Source organism: Athene cunicularia (assembly GCF_003259725.1).
Source record: "Athene cunicularia isolate RWA chromosome 6 unlocalized genomic scaffold, athCun1 chr6_part1, whole genome shotgun sequence".
Classification (NCBI taxonomy): Eukaryota; Metazoa; Chordata; class Aves; order Strigiformes; family Strigidae; genus Athene; species Athene cunicularia.
Genome location: NW_020799105.1, coordinates 9,625,259 through 9,639,724, shown reverse-complemented (window position 1 = coordinate 9,639,724; position 14,466 = coordinate 9,625,259). Strand labels below are relative to the sequence as shown.

Here is a 14,466-nt window from a genome sequence, read left to right as displayed (position 1 = left end):
ATATTAGTAGCATGAAAAATAATGTCTGCAAACTGCACCCTATTTTATGCACTTCAAATTAACTACAGCATATATAACACGACTCTGCTACAGAATAGTTCTAAGGTTATCACCACTGATCTTGCCTGAGATGTTCTTGTAAAGAATTACTTGTCATTCTATGTACAGATTTTGAAAATTACGTTATTCAGTCTGTGAATACATCTCTGTACACGCTAATGTTAGGTACCAATTATTTGTACAGTTTCCTTTTTATCAGAACAGGTTTTATTCCTACATGAAATACCTACCATACTAATCTGCTCCCAAATTACCAAAACATTCAAAGAGCAATAGTTCACCCTTACTAGGAAACAGATTTTCCAGCTTATAAAATTATACTGATAAATCAATTTTAGTACCTGCTCTGTATCATGCAATCTGCCCCCCTGCCCCAGCCCCAGATTGTATGCTATAATAATGCCTGGGGCCATTGGACTTGATGGGATTTTTTTGGATAAAATGGTATCCTTTTCAAACCGTATCAACACTATGCTTGTGTCCTGTGCAAAAGAGCTTTTGTGAACTTATTAATATGTGGTTTATGCTTACTGAAAAATGACATATTTGTATATTGTAAGAATTGGTATTTGGGAGAATAGTGCTCAAGGAACGGCCGAGCATTTCCCCTTCCAAAAAAAAAAAAGAGAAGTGTTTTCAGTATATAAAAGTTATACAAGAACTTAGTAATTTTTATGTTTAATTTTCATAACGCTAACAGTAACCAGTACTGCATAATTGTTCTAAAAAGCTGATTTAATATTTTTAGTTCACCTAGCATAATAAAAATCACAACAATTTTTATCGCTAAGCTTTTAAAAATTGAAATGGTCGGAAGAATATGGTTATTAAGTATATTTCATTGATATATTGGGACTATAGTTGAATTATAACACACACCCCCCTTTTAACACTTTTCAAAACATTTACTTTGGCAAACTTGTCTCAAAAATTGTGTAAATAATGCAAAATCTGTTTTAACATTTTGGAATTCTAATGGTATGTTATCTTAAAGAGTGCTACAGCACAAGCCACTGGAGTTTGGAGCTGGGAGTATTGTTACTCATACTGACAGCTGTCACCGCTTCTTTCCACTTAGGTGATTCTAATGAGCCAGCCATCAATATAGACTGGTATTTGTTTCAGAGCTAGGACTTTACACATCAGGAGAAAGCAAGTTACTTGTGGGCGGGTTTATAATCTGACACTCATACAAGCAACTAAAATGGCAAAACTGAAGTCAGCACTGAAATTTTCTCTAGCTAATGACAAGGCCATTCTTTTGCACTTTGATAACCAAAGCCACTGGTAAATATACATCTACAGTCCAAATTATCCTCAACCCAGCTCTTCTACATAACAGACACCCCAGACTGCCTTTGTTGTATCCCATGCTGAGCAATAAACCTAGAAGCATCTTTCCCCATGCCTGCTCCCATACACAGTGAAGGCTTTAACACAGTAGGCCACCTCTGTTATATAGTAAAGGTTTTGAGAAACTGTCATCCAAAAATGAGAACAAACATCAAACAGAATTATGGAAACATCAAACATGCTTTTGAACAGACTATGGTTGATTTCTAAACAATTTCTGTAAATTTTTGCGTAAGTAAAAGGCATATTACATAGTAAACGCTAAAATAATCCATGAAAATATGAAATTAAAACATAAAACACTAATACAGAATGAACAGATTTAAAAAACTTGAGAAATCCATCTACTCTTTAGATTATTTACAAGATGTCGAAATAAATTTATGAGGGGAATCTGCATTGTTAGCTCACTTTTTTTCTTACCATTTCCTAAAATGTTTTCAATGTGTAACTTCATGGCAAATAATTTTCTTCATTTCTCAGTCATGCATCTTTCTTAAAATCTTAAATAGATCTTTTTAAGTTCTTCTTCCTTAAATTACACTCACTTACAAAACAAAGATGCTGTGATTTTTTTTTGGTCTCATCTCTACATATTATTCACCAGCACTGCACAAAGAAACTGTTGTTCTTTTGACATTGCATCTCAATAAATGGATTAAATGAGCTGTGAATATCAGCATTTAACCAATAAAGAGAGATCTTTATTTATTCAAAATATATCAGATCTGCTTCATCTAAAAGGCTAATTGAAAAGGCTATTCAGGTCAGCTGTGATATTAGAAGACAACTGAATCACATTTAATGCTACTTAAAGGATGTGAATGGTCTAAAAGAAAAATTAAACCATGGCCATTAAAATTTAATTTGACTTAGTGAAGCCATTAACATTTTGGTTTTATGCAGTGGCAAGCATTCTAAAAATATTTCTGTACAATTCAGAAACCCAGAACTGTCAAATGGGTGACCCTTATGTACCAAAAAAAGACTGAAAGTGACCTGGGAATGCAAATCAGAAAAAAGCAAAAGGAGAAAAATTCTTTAAATACCATTATTAGCTGTTATTCAGTTCTTTCTTCATATACAATCTTTATATTTATATATTATTACTGTATACACAATTACATAAGTATACATAAATTATCTGCTCACAGCAAGTTTCTCACTCACTCGGATTCACTTTTGATTTATTGTTGCTCATTTTAAACTTTTGCATCTTACTACATCTATCAGCAGGATTCTCTTTAACAGGGCATTTCTGCCTCTGATAATGGCCAAGCTGATTCATATATTTATCAGCCCAAGCTCATCAGGCAACCTTGTCTTGTACACTCTTTTAAAATAACTTTTTATAGGAAAAGGCAACTTACTTACTATTTGTGGTCAAAACTAGTTAGTCCTGTGAATTTTAGTTTTGTTATTACACTAGAAATAGTGGCACTTTTTCAATTAATTGCACACTTTGGTTTTCATTTTAACACTAAATATTAGATTTGGATATCAAATTAACAAAACACTACTTTTATGTGAACTGTAAAGAAATACTCTATTTTTAAGACAATACCTTATCTTACTCCTAGTAGTGTACTTGTGATATGCTTCTTTGCCTCTACAAGTTTGGCTTTGTAATTTGAAAATGCTATTGCCAATATTCCTGACACTCTATAAAATGACGAATATTTTAAATAGCAAAGAGCAGTCATTAATACAGTAATTTTAAAGATTTTAGCCAGCTTCATGTAAAAACTTTGTCTAGAGTTAAAATGGTAACAAATCTGATCATGTATCAGTACATAACTAAAATTTCAGATTGACTGCCTGACAATAAAATAACATTCCCCCTAGTTTTGATTTTGATTCTCTTTTTTTCCAGTTCAGTTTAAAAAAAAATGCTAACAAAGAAGGCTTTGTTGTAATAGTCCTAAAATAATTTTTAAATCTGGGATTTCGTATCTTTCTGTATAAACATTACTTAGATTGCTCTGGTTTACTCATTAGTACTCATCATCAGTGTTGATAGGATACAGAAAATGCTAGACACTGTTAAGGGTTGTTAGAAATGCATTCCAGGAGCTGCATGGAAACTGTAAAGCTAATCCAGGGAGTTTCTGCGTCTACATATACCGTGTAAAACCTCTGGCTTCACAGAAATCAGTGGCTTTGCCATCCCCTCTCTGGACCCATCACTTGAAACAGCTTTAGAGAGAAGAGAGGTATATAACTAAACAGCATCCTTCTAATGATAAAACTGTGAAAGTGGTAAAGGCTTGAGTAGACTAGGGCATACTGTGCTGAGTACTCAAATGTCTCATGGATTCTTTCAAAGTTCTTTTTGTCCATGACTCCTACATACCTTATTCATCAGCTTCCACTTCATGATTCATCATAGCTAATAATAGACGAAACGAGTGGAAAAATAATCAAAGCTCTAATGACAAAAGGAAGTGTCTGAATTACTCCAATAGATTATCTTCTAAATTGACTTGGCTAGCCATTAATTTGGATAAAAATTATTTTCTCCTTTCTCAACTTATTTTTTAATGGCTTATGAAAAATTAGAAGCAGAAACTAGTGATGATCTCTGTTTCTTCCCAATTGTAGTGCCTCTGACTCCTGCCACAGAATATTTTCATTCACAGCATCCCAATACCTCAAGGTCAAACACTTCTAAATTTAGGGAGTTTGGTAAGGTGAAGCTGTTTTTCTAAACTTTAAGACCAACCAGCTCAGTTTAGAACATCTGTGGGTTAAAAACCTCATCCAGAGTGGACTATAGTTTGTCAGAGGTGAAGCTTTAACAAAATATCCAGTGTCTTCAGTCTGTGCTGGAAGAATTACTAGAGTCTTCCAGGATCTGCTTACATCAGAGTATGTGCAAACTACCATATCAGCTGAAATTTTCAGTGAGCAGCTTGCCTCACAGCTCCTTTATAGCAGATTTCTCCCTGACAAAATGAAATAACAGCAGATTAAAAAATTACTTCTTAGAACAGCAGTGGAAGAAAGTGAGCAGAAATTACAGTATTTGGACTTGAGCAGCTGGATACAGCTTATATCTTGCCTTATTACTGCTTGTATTTTGGAGTAGAAAAAGCATAGAAATAACTATATCTAAGAATAGTGTAAATGTATGTAGATACACTATAACAACAAGGTGCGAGTAGAATAAGGAACCTCTGCTTAGAAGTTTGTCTAAAAATGTAATGAAAGAAACTTTTGCTGAATTAATTATATTAGTTTGAAGTCTGGCACTATTTTAATCCTACATTTGAGCAGAAAAAAACCAATTTGTGTAATAGGACTTCAAACACATTTATTTCTTAAAACCTAACAAAGATTTGGTGTCACATCAAGTGTTCTAGCCTCACCACAGAACCTCTACAGCCTGCTAAAGAATTCTTTTATCAGGAGTATCCAATATGAAAAGGTCAAATAGAGCTTTTAAGATTTATAAAGAAATTCAGTCAGAGGCCACATGACTAGCTCAGTTAAGTAAGCCACAAAGTCCTGAGTGTGTGTGTGTGTGTGTGTATATATATATATATATATATATATGAAGAGCTTGGAAGTGTTATATTCTTCATACGTGTGATCTCACATTCTTTCATTTATGAGCATGTGTCAATACAGTTAGATAATTTTGATTCCAGATGTCTTACAGAAGTCTCATTTCTGAAATGAAGGTGCCACAATAACATTAGTTATTCATCAGTGTGTGAGCTTGTAAAATAATCCCTGGAAGTCTTTCTTTGTCCCAGCTCTTTAATTTTATTTTATCTCTGAGATTGAAAGGAGGAATATTTTTAAATTATTTTTATGATACACAACAAGAAAGATTCCTGTCCTATGTCATTCCTTTATGCATTACTTTGCCTTGTAGGAAATGTCACTGCACACAGGAAAGAAACTTTTGCATTGTAATATACAAAAGTATGCCAGTGCTGCCTGACAAACACACTGACCCTGTCCTTTGCTCTCTTCATTGCTTTTCTATTAGCAATCCTTATCTTTAAATGTTACAGAGCCTCAAAACCAGATATCTAAATGATAATAAAAAATTCAAGCAAGGAGATAGTGATCTACAGTTAGGCTCATGTTAGAACAGAATTCAATAATAAAAGAGTCTGAGACAAAACTTCCCTGAAGACTGATGCAAGATGGAGGAATTAGCCTCCCACCGAGACAAATAACACACGATAGGCACTAGTTATCCTGCTTGATGCATTGCCCAGGACACTTGGGCACCTTCTTAAGAACTGCAATATGAAAACTTATCTAAAACAAAGTGTCTCCTTAGTCTACTTCACTCTATTTAAGGCAAAGATGGGAGAAACTAACAAGTGTGTCTAAGTAAATCTCATTTGAGAAAGTCAGAACTGAAATCATAATACCAATAGAATGCCTAGATAATTTCTAAAAAATAAGTGCCTATTGATGATATAATAACTATGTGCTCATATCATAGAGATACAATCCTGCTCCTGCAGAGCTAACCACGACTATTTGAGTGTGTTACACGGAACATAAGAAAACCGAAACCTAATCAGTAAATCATTTGTGAGTCATATGGACAAAGGACACAGAAAAGCTATCAGAAAGCCATACTGGAAATGCAGTTAATGAACATGATTATTTATTCTTATAATTGTATTTAATTCTACTCCAGATCCTTTTCTGAACCTCTCCAGTCAAATTTGGGTTTTATGGGTGTGAATATTGAGATATGAATAACCATTACAGAGACTGAAGCCATAAACTACATATACTATATAATATTTCCTCCAAGTATGTTTGCTCTTAGGAAGCCCTCAGTCTAGATCACCTCGTGGCAAAACCAAGTATCAGCAGTTAAGTCAAGTTAGCAAAAACCCAAGATCTTGCAGAATGTGGTGATAATGATTCAGCCCGACAACCTTTTCTTAAAATCACTGTGAAGCCATGTCCTAACATGGAGCTACAGGAAAAATAGAGGAAACTCCTCCAGTTTCACTGACATGAAACCTAGTGTGAAGTTCTCTGTCTACTTGTCATTACAAACAATCCTGTAACAATGTTAATATTATTAATAATAGCATTAACATATTGCTAATAGGAATCAAATTTTCTGTAACATAGTAATACATACAAGATGAGATATTACTACTGAAAAAAACCTTAATTCTCATAATAGAATAAAATTGCATATTTAATAAGGAAAAAAATTATAAGTTCCTCAGTTTAACTCTCATTTAAAAGTGATAACATACATTAGCCTAAACTACACTCATGCCTTGGATATAGTTGGGACAAACACAGTATTAATCAGGGATGTCACAAACTAAAACAAAGTTTCTTTTCTTCCCATCTCAGGGCCTCTCTCGAACTCAGTATTGAAAGGGAAACTTCACCCCCAGTGGCTTTTGTAACTTGTAATATGAGGTGCTATTACCCACCTCAGAATTTGTCTCATTGACTTTAACAAAAAACCAGTCTTAAATCTCAGCCATTCAAAATAAGAGAGTCTGGGCACTGAAAATAACGCCATGCCAATTCCTGATTCAAATAGGCTGCACAGCAAATTCAGTCTTTCTGATAACATTGTCCATGGTATGCTTTATATTGCATTATCAGCATCTTCAGTCCTTCCTTCTCTACAGTCAAGCTGATGGGCCTCACTGGATAGACAATGAAATGCATTCCACACCATGTGGGTGTCATTTATTTATTTCATAACTACAATTGCTCTACTTTTGTATTTCCATGCATTTCAGTGTTGTAACTTCTGTTTTAAAATTACCCAGATAAGTGTCAGAAAAAGATTAAAACAAAAAGGAAAAAAATCTCCCATCCTCTCATACAAAACTATACCAGCTGAAACTCAAGGAGTATGTTTTACAGGTGGTTAGCTAAGTGTTTCTGTAGGGAAGTAACACATGACAAAGTCTTCCAGTCTTCATTAATTTATTCATTTCTATTCCTGAATGATTTCAAATTACGGAGATACTAAATGGTTGCCATTAAGTCTTTATATTCTCTTATATAGAGAATTATCTTTATATAATATATATATTTATATATATAAAGATATAATTATCTTTATATAGTTTATGGGTTCAGATAGCTGAAAGAGATTTGCCTTCAACCAAATGTAGTATTATTGTCACTTCCAACCAAAAATACAAGGAAAGAACTTCTGATTAAAGATGTTTTATGAGCTATTGTTTTGTGAAGACCAGCAGAAAGATGAAAGAATTGGAAGGAAAAGGCATCAAGGAAGTAGCAGACACTGAAGTCTGCTTCAGTAATATAACCCTTGAGAAGAGGTAGAAGAAAGAATTTGGGGGCTAAGATGAAACTACAGAATATTAGAGCAAAAGAGAAAAGAAATTGTATGTAACTGGTCAGAGAAACAGGTCTTGGTATGTTCTCAATAAGATTGCATCAGCTTTTCCAGTTTTCATGCCTTACTCTAACAATTTGTAGGTCTGATATTTTGATTAAACCACATAGATCCAAAGCAGTAATTTGATTTTCACTTCTTGTCTACAGCTGTTTTTTCCCTGTGAATCTTCCACCATTCTGAATTAGGAATACCACAAACAGTAGTCTCCAGTGCTACATAATCTGCAAATGGGTAACTACTGGCTTAATCCTGCAATCCTGCTTCCTTGTCACAAGCAGTGATCAGTGTCCCAACACAGTCTCCAGACTATCAGTCAAACCTGTGCTCAAAATATCCTTGACTCTTCTCTTCAAGACTTCATCATTTTCACTGTCCATTGTCCATCCTCCCCTGTTACCCTGTTGCTTTCATACAACTGCCAGCCAAGTCTGTTCCTGCACTTGTGCTTGCAATTTGACTCATGCCCTGATGCTTTTGTACTTCACATAGTGGCTTCTCTTGTGTTTGCTCTTAATCCTTTGAACTGCTTCTTCATTTATACCTGAAACATGGTTCATCTACCACCATCCATGATTATGGCTTCTATAAACACCAACTGACATTAAGACTAGTACAAGAAGCAATATAGAAGTAACGGTGAAATCTAAACCAAACCAAAGAAAAGTCCATGAACAAGTTTGCTGAAGTTTCAAAAAAAGCTATTATTTACTTTAATTTATTCTATGCTTCCTAATTTTGATTGAAAAGATATACTGCATTATCTGATTTGATGAATTTCCAGGAATCTAATAGAAAAGGTCTAGTAACTCATTAAATATATTCAGCCAAGTGTTTGCTTGATGGGTTTGGGAAAAATAATGTAATTTTCCTGTAGTTCATCTCCACCCTATCAAATCTCCATGACTGTAGATCGCTAATGGAACTTCTGTTCCTTGTAATTCATCCAGTTCTCCTGTATAGTAAGTAAGGTTTATGAGATTCCTGACTTCCAACTCTCCAGTTCTCTGGAGGAACAAGATCAACTTCCAAGTTATGAAACAAACAGACAAAACAAGACAAAGCTGGGTCCTGGGGAATCAATATATTATTCAAAGCAGTCATGAGCTACATTTTCTCTTATTTTAATAGTATGAGGGAATCAAGTAGTTTAATAAAATTTGCCTACTTCTTTTATTAAAATATTTACATAATAATGAAAGGAAGAAATAATAATCTGTTAATTGAAAACTGTGAACTAGTGATCTTACACATACTTCATGCTTATGAATACTGCCACTGTATGAGATAGGCAAAAAAGAACAGATGTAGTCAAGCCTATTGTAGTTCAGAATTAAAATATAGGTGCCTAATAAAGATACCTCAATCCATTTAATCAAGTTTCTACAAATCCTACACCACAGTATTTGTTTTCCATGGGATGGTAAAATATCATTTAGAACTGACATTTTGAAACATAGTTTTTTAATATATTCTCTGTATATTTAAAGGCACATAATTAATATATGGGATTAATCACTGAAGGCATCATTAGATACTTAAATAATTTCTCTTCTGGCTTGACATACCCATTTAGAGACACAAAAGCTTCTTAATAAAAAAGAGAATGGCTAACTCTCATATCCTCCTGAAAAAATAAGCAAAACAATGGGCTTAAATTTGATGTGAGAGATACTAATTTTTAAAAAAAACTATGCTGCCAACAAAGCTCACAATTCCATCATATCAGAAGAAACTGGGAATTTTCAGTGTGATAACAGTTTTGTCCCTGCAACTCTCTGACCCATCTAGACAAGTCTTAATCACTTATATCCAAAGTTACTAACACCACCAGGTCCCTGACTGTGTTGTATCAGTGGGAAGAGATTGCCACCACATGCCTCTTAAACAAGGACTCACAGAATTATGACATTTGAAGTTTTGAGTACAAAATTTTATCTTGTTCTTATACCTCTAGTCAGGGTTCATACTTGAGACAAATGCTTCTTACTGACTACACTGTGTTATAGAAATTACGCAGCTGCTGGCTCAAACATTCTTACAATAAATATGGGATGTATTATAAATATCATCAGGTGGCAAAAAGGTGATAAAATACATTCATCACAATCACTGTGCATGTATATATTAATTACAACTCATATAAGGTCTTAATTTAGCTCCAGAGTGAGTCTATGCAGGTCTATCTAGTCTGACAACAATAAATCACAGAAGTGATACATTAATTATTAACATTCTTCTGTTTTTTGCTTTCATACCAGTTTCAGTTGCATCAGTGATAGAACTGCATGTTCTAAGAGAATACTTTAAGTATTTTTGAAATATATTTTATATTAAAAACTTAGTAAAAGTTTTACAAAGTAACAGATTAAGCAGCAAGATATTTAAGGTGCAGACTAAGGGTTTTTTTAGTTTATAAACGTAATATGTACTACAAGTAGTGACATAACAGGGGACTGAGTATAGACAAGGAACCTGATACTCCAGAAGACTATTCCCAGTCTCAATACTTTGACGTGTGGCCTTAGGAAAGCTTTCCAGTAAGTGCTCAAAGAATGAATTGTGAATATCCTGAGCCACAGTTTCAGGTTTGGTTTTACAGAGCGAGACCAAGAGCTTTAGGAAAAAAAATTACGCAAGAAAGAAATTTTGAGATCACCTTATCCATACCAGGGGTTAGTTTATATTGTTTAGTCAGTGCTTTGTATTCAGTTCAGTCAGTGTTTACTGCAAAGTACACTTCTAACACTACAAACTCTGCCTTAGCACATTTCAGTCTCATGTAGCCAAGTTCTCACCTCCCACCCCCCCAAAAAAAACCCAAAACAACCAACCCACCAACCCACCAAGATTGCCTTAAAGCTATTGTATCTTTATTTCAAGTATGGCCTTACAATAGTCTCAACCTTGGGAATTCAGATCCACTAAAAGAGGAAAAAAAATATGCTCAAGTACGTTATGTGATCTAAACATCATTTTTCCAGAAAACTCTTCTTAGATAGATTTTTATTCTGACAAACCAACTATCTACAGAAATAAAACACAAGAACCTGGGAATGTCATAGGATTGCTCTCCTGTTTGAAAAAGAAAAAAACAACTGAAAACAAACTCTGATACTTTTCCGCTAAGCTTCTTTGATTTTTTCAAGACACAAAGATAATTTTCTGTGTACCTGAACAAAACAGCCAAGTGACCTCATTTGATTTCACTCACCTCCTGAAACCACCAGTTATGGTAACTAAAGCATCTGGTAGAAATGTACACACAGTATTCTTGACAATCAAGCTTACTGCATCCGCTTCTGCCTTAGATACACAGCTAATAAGGTCCTCATAGTAGAGAAACCCTGGAAATCAAAGGCAAAGAGGTGTCAATCATTCTGTGAAATTATCAAAAATAAATCTATATAGCGCTATGTAAGCCCCATGTGAAACAGTCACCTCTCAACAAGAAGTTAAACTACACAACTTGTACCATGGACAAGGGAATCCTATCTAATGGCAACAATTAAGAAATATTCAGTCTTGAACCTCAAACTATAGGTTTGTTTCAGGACATGTTGGGGGAATAAATGCATTTTGATCCAGTCTCCTCAGGATTCTTTTCCCTCCTCCTTACTATTCCTGGAGTCAGCCTCCTCCCTTGGGTGTGGGGGATCAAAGGCAAGAGACAGCCTCTACTTTCCCTCATCTTTATTCTTATAGTTTGTATGTATTTATGTCACTATAATTGGTTATCAATTGCAATAGAAGTTACAATCCTGATATAGCAGTCAGGATAATTGCTCCACTTGCAGAGAACCTGAACATTTATAAATTACTCTGACTTCCCTACCAGCTCCCATCAACAGCATTTCTGGAGTACTGCTTTAAAAGCTGCTCATTCCAAAATGATGGGGTTCTACCCAAGTACAGGGCTCAGAGGTATATAAAATATCCCAGCTAACTTTATGTCTGATCTCACAGAGCTTGTATCAAAACAGCACAGTCCTACAGCTTGCTTCACATTTGGATATGATATAAAAAAGAAAAAAGAACAAAGGATTATGAATGTGGGCAAGCTGATCCAAGGGATTCTGAGGTGATGTAAAACACATGGGTTAATGCAAAAATGAAGTTACATTATTTTAATGTCATGTTACATAATCTTCTTAATGTAACTGATAACTTTGTTTAAACAAGTTCCTTTATTTAGGGAAATGGCACACACACAAAATTGGTGGGGTATCTCCCATGACTGGAGTGTGCCAATTGATGGCTACAAGCTCTTTAGGAAGGACAGACAAGGAAGAAGAGGTGGTGGGATGGCACTGTATGTTAGGGACTGTTATTGCTTTGAGTACAAGTGTAGTGAAGAGAGGGTTGAGTGTCTTTGCATCAGAATCAGGGGGAAGGCCAACAGGGCAGATATCGTAGTGGCAGTCTATTATAGGCCACCCACCCAGGACAGAGAGGTGGATGAAATATTCTATAGGCACTTAGCTGAAATCTCACGATCGCTTGCCCTTGTTCTTGTGGGAGACTTTAACTTCCCAGACACCTGCTGGAAATACAACACAGCAGATCAGGACTAGTCCCAGAGATTCCTGGAATGTGTGGGAGACAACTTCCTGACGCAGCTGGTGAGAGAACCAGCCAGAGAAGGTGCCCTGCTGGATCTCCTCTGTGTGAACAGGGAAAGACTGGTGGATGATGTGGCAGTTGGAGGCTGACTAGGGCACAGCAATCATGAAATAAGAGTTCTCTATTCTTAGAGAGGCCAGGAGAGGGGGCAGCAGAACTGACATCCTGGACTTCAAAAGGGCTGACTTTGTCTTGTTTGGGCACCTGCTTGACAGAATCCCTTGGGAGATGGTCCTGAAGGGTATAGGGGTCCAGGAAGGCTGGACACTCTTTAAGAAGGGAGTTCTTAATGGCACAGGAGCAGGCTGTCCCCAGATGCTGTAAGAGAAACCGAAGGCAGAGAAGACCACCCTGGCTAAACAGGGAGTTTTGGCTGCAACTCAGGGAGAAAAGGAGATTTTACAGCCTTTGGAAGAAGGGGCTAGCCACACACAGTGATTACAAAGATGCTTTGAGGCTATGCAGGGTAGAAATCAGGAGGTCTAAAACCCAGCTAGAAATTAATCTGGCTTTAGCAGTCAAAGTTAACAATAAATGTTTTTATAAGTACTTCATCAGAAAAAAAATAGACCAGGGAGAGTCTCCATTCCCTGCTAGACGCAGAAGGAAACATGGTAACAAGTGATGAGGAGAAGGCTGAGGTGCTTAAAGCAATCCAGGTGCTTAATGCTGGTGTGGCCAGCAGGGACAGGGAAGGGATCTGACCCCTGTACTCGGCACTGGTGAGGCCGCACCTCGATTCCTGTGTTCAGTTTTGGGCCCCTCACTACAAAAAGGACATTGAATGACTCGAGCGTGTCCAGAGAAGGGCAACGAAGCTGGTGCAGGGTCTGGAGCACAGGTCGTACCGGGAGCGGCTGAGGGAACTGGGGGGGTTTAGTCTGGAGAAGAGGAGGCTGAGGGGAGACCTCATCGCCCTCTACAGCTACCTGACAGGAGGGTGCAGAGAGCTGGGGATGAGTCTCTTTAACCAAGTAACAAGCGATAGAACAAGAGGGAATGGCCTCAAGTTGCACCAGAGAAGGTTTAGACTGGATATAGGAAGCATTTCTTTACAGAACGGGTTGTTGGGCGTTGGAATGTGCTGCCCAGGGAGGTGGTGGAATCCCCATCCCTGGGGGTGTTTAAGAGTCGGGTTGACATAGTGCTGAGGGATATGGTGTAGTTGGGAACTGTCAGTGCTAGGCTAATGGTTGGACTGGATGATCTTCAAGGTCTTTTGCAACCTAGATGATTCTGTGATTCTGTGAAATATCTACAGGAAAGAAACATTCATTTTACCGTGTTTAACACTTGAAAGTTAAGACATGCTAGAATTATGGAAGTAATTTTACAAGTAATTTATTGCAAATCTTGATTTATCACTAAATTAGGGCTTCTGTGAAGGAGACAGCTCACCTCTGAAAAGTAGTTCTGGGCTTTCCTAATGCTGTAATTTTTTCACCTGTGCAATAATGACCCATTAATAGTTTTGTGTAAAAGAGCAGATTTCACTGGCTATCTGTGTAAGCAATTAAAAAATAGAAAAGCTTATTCATATGTTTTGAATGACACCATTTTTAATTAGGAGCACTGTTAGTCCAAATATTATTTTAACTTGATAATTTAATATTCACAAGCACTGCACCAAGAAAATTGATATATAAATGAACTTTGTCGCCTCCTCTGATTCTGTTACCAAGTTCTCAGAGCACTGAAATGCAAGTTTTTAATGACACTTTCACCTTACCTGCTTTCTGCATTTTTGACAACTTCAGGGTCTTGTCAGCTTTCACCTCTTCCAGAGTTCGTAAACCCATTCTGTACCATTTTTCAGATGTCTTCACTCCCACTCCAAAGACTGAAGTAAATTGCTAAGGTCAGCAGAAGAACACACATTTCAGTGTTGTTTTCTAAAGGAGCAGTGAATTAACAATAAGTAGGTAACAATGAGGTTTCACAAGGACAATACTGGGCAGAGTTTACTTACACTGAAGATAATTAATAGAATAATACAAACATACAGATTCAGATTCCCTTCATTTCATATTTACATTGAATAGACAATTGTT

General features: G+C 36.1%; 1 protein-coding gene across 2 annotated transcripts in view; it reads right to left on the bottom strand.

Moving 5' to 3' along the window:
- DNTT (DNA nucleotidylexotransferase) overlaps window positions 1-14,466 on the bottom strand; it is a 103,395-nt gene that overhangs the window by 61,799 nt on the left and 27,130 nt on the right. For both annotated transcript variants that reach the window (XM_026851416.1, XM_026851417.1), the window contains exons 6-7: window positions 14,145-14,268; window positions 11,007-11,139 (exon numbers count right to left, since the gene is read on the bottom strand). In XM_026851416.1, the coding sequence (XP_026707217.1) occupies window positions 11,007-11,139; window positions 14,145-14,268 (257 nt within the window). The remainder of the gene's footprint in view (window positions 1-11,006; window positions 11,140-14,144; window positions 14,269-14,466) is intronic.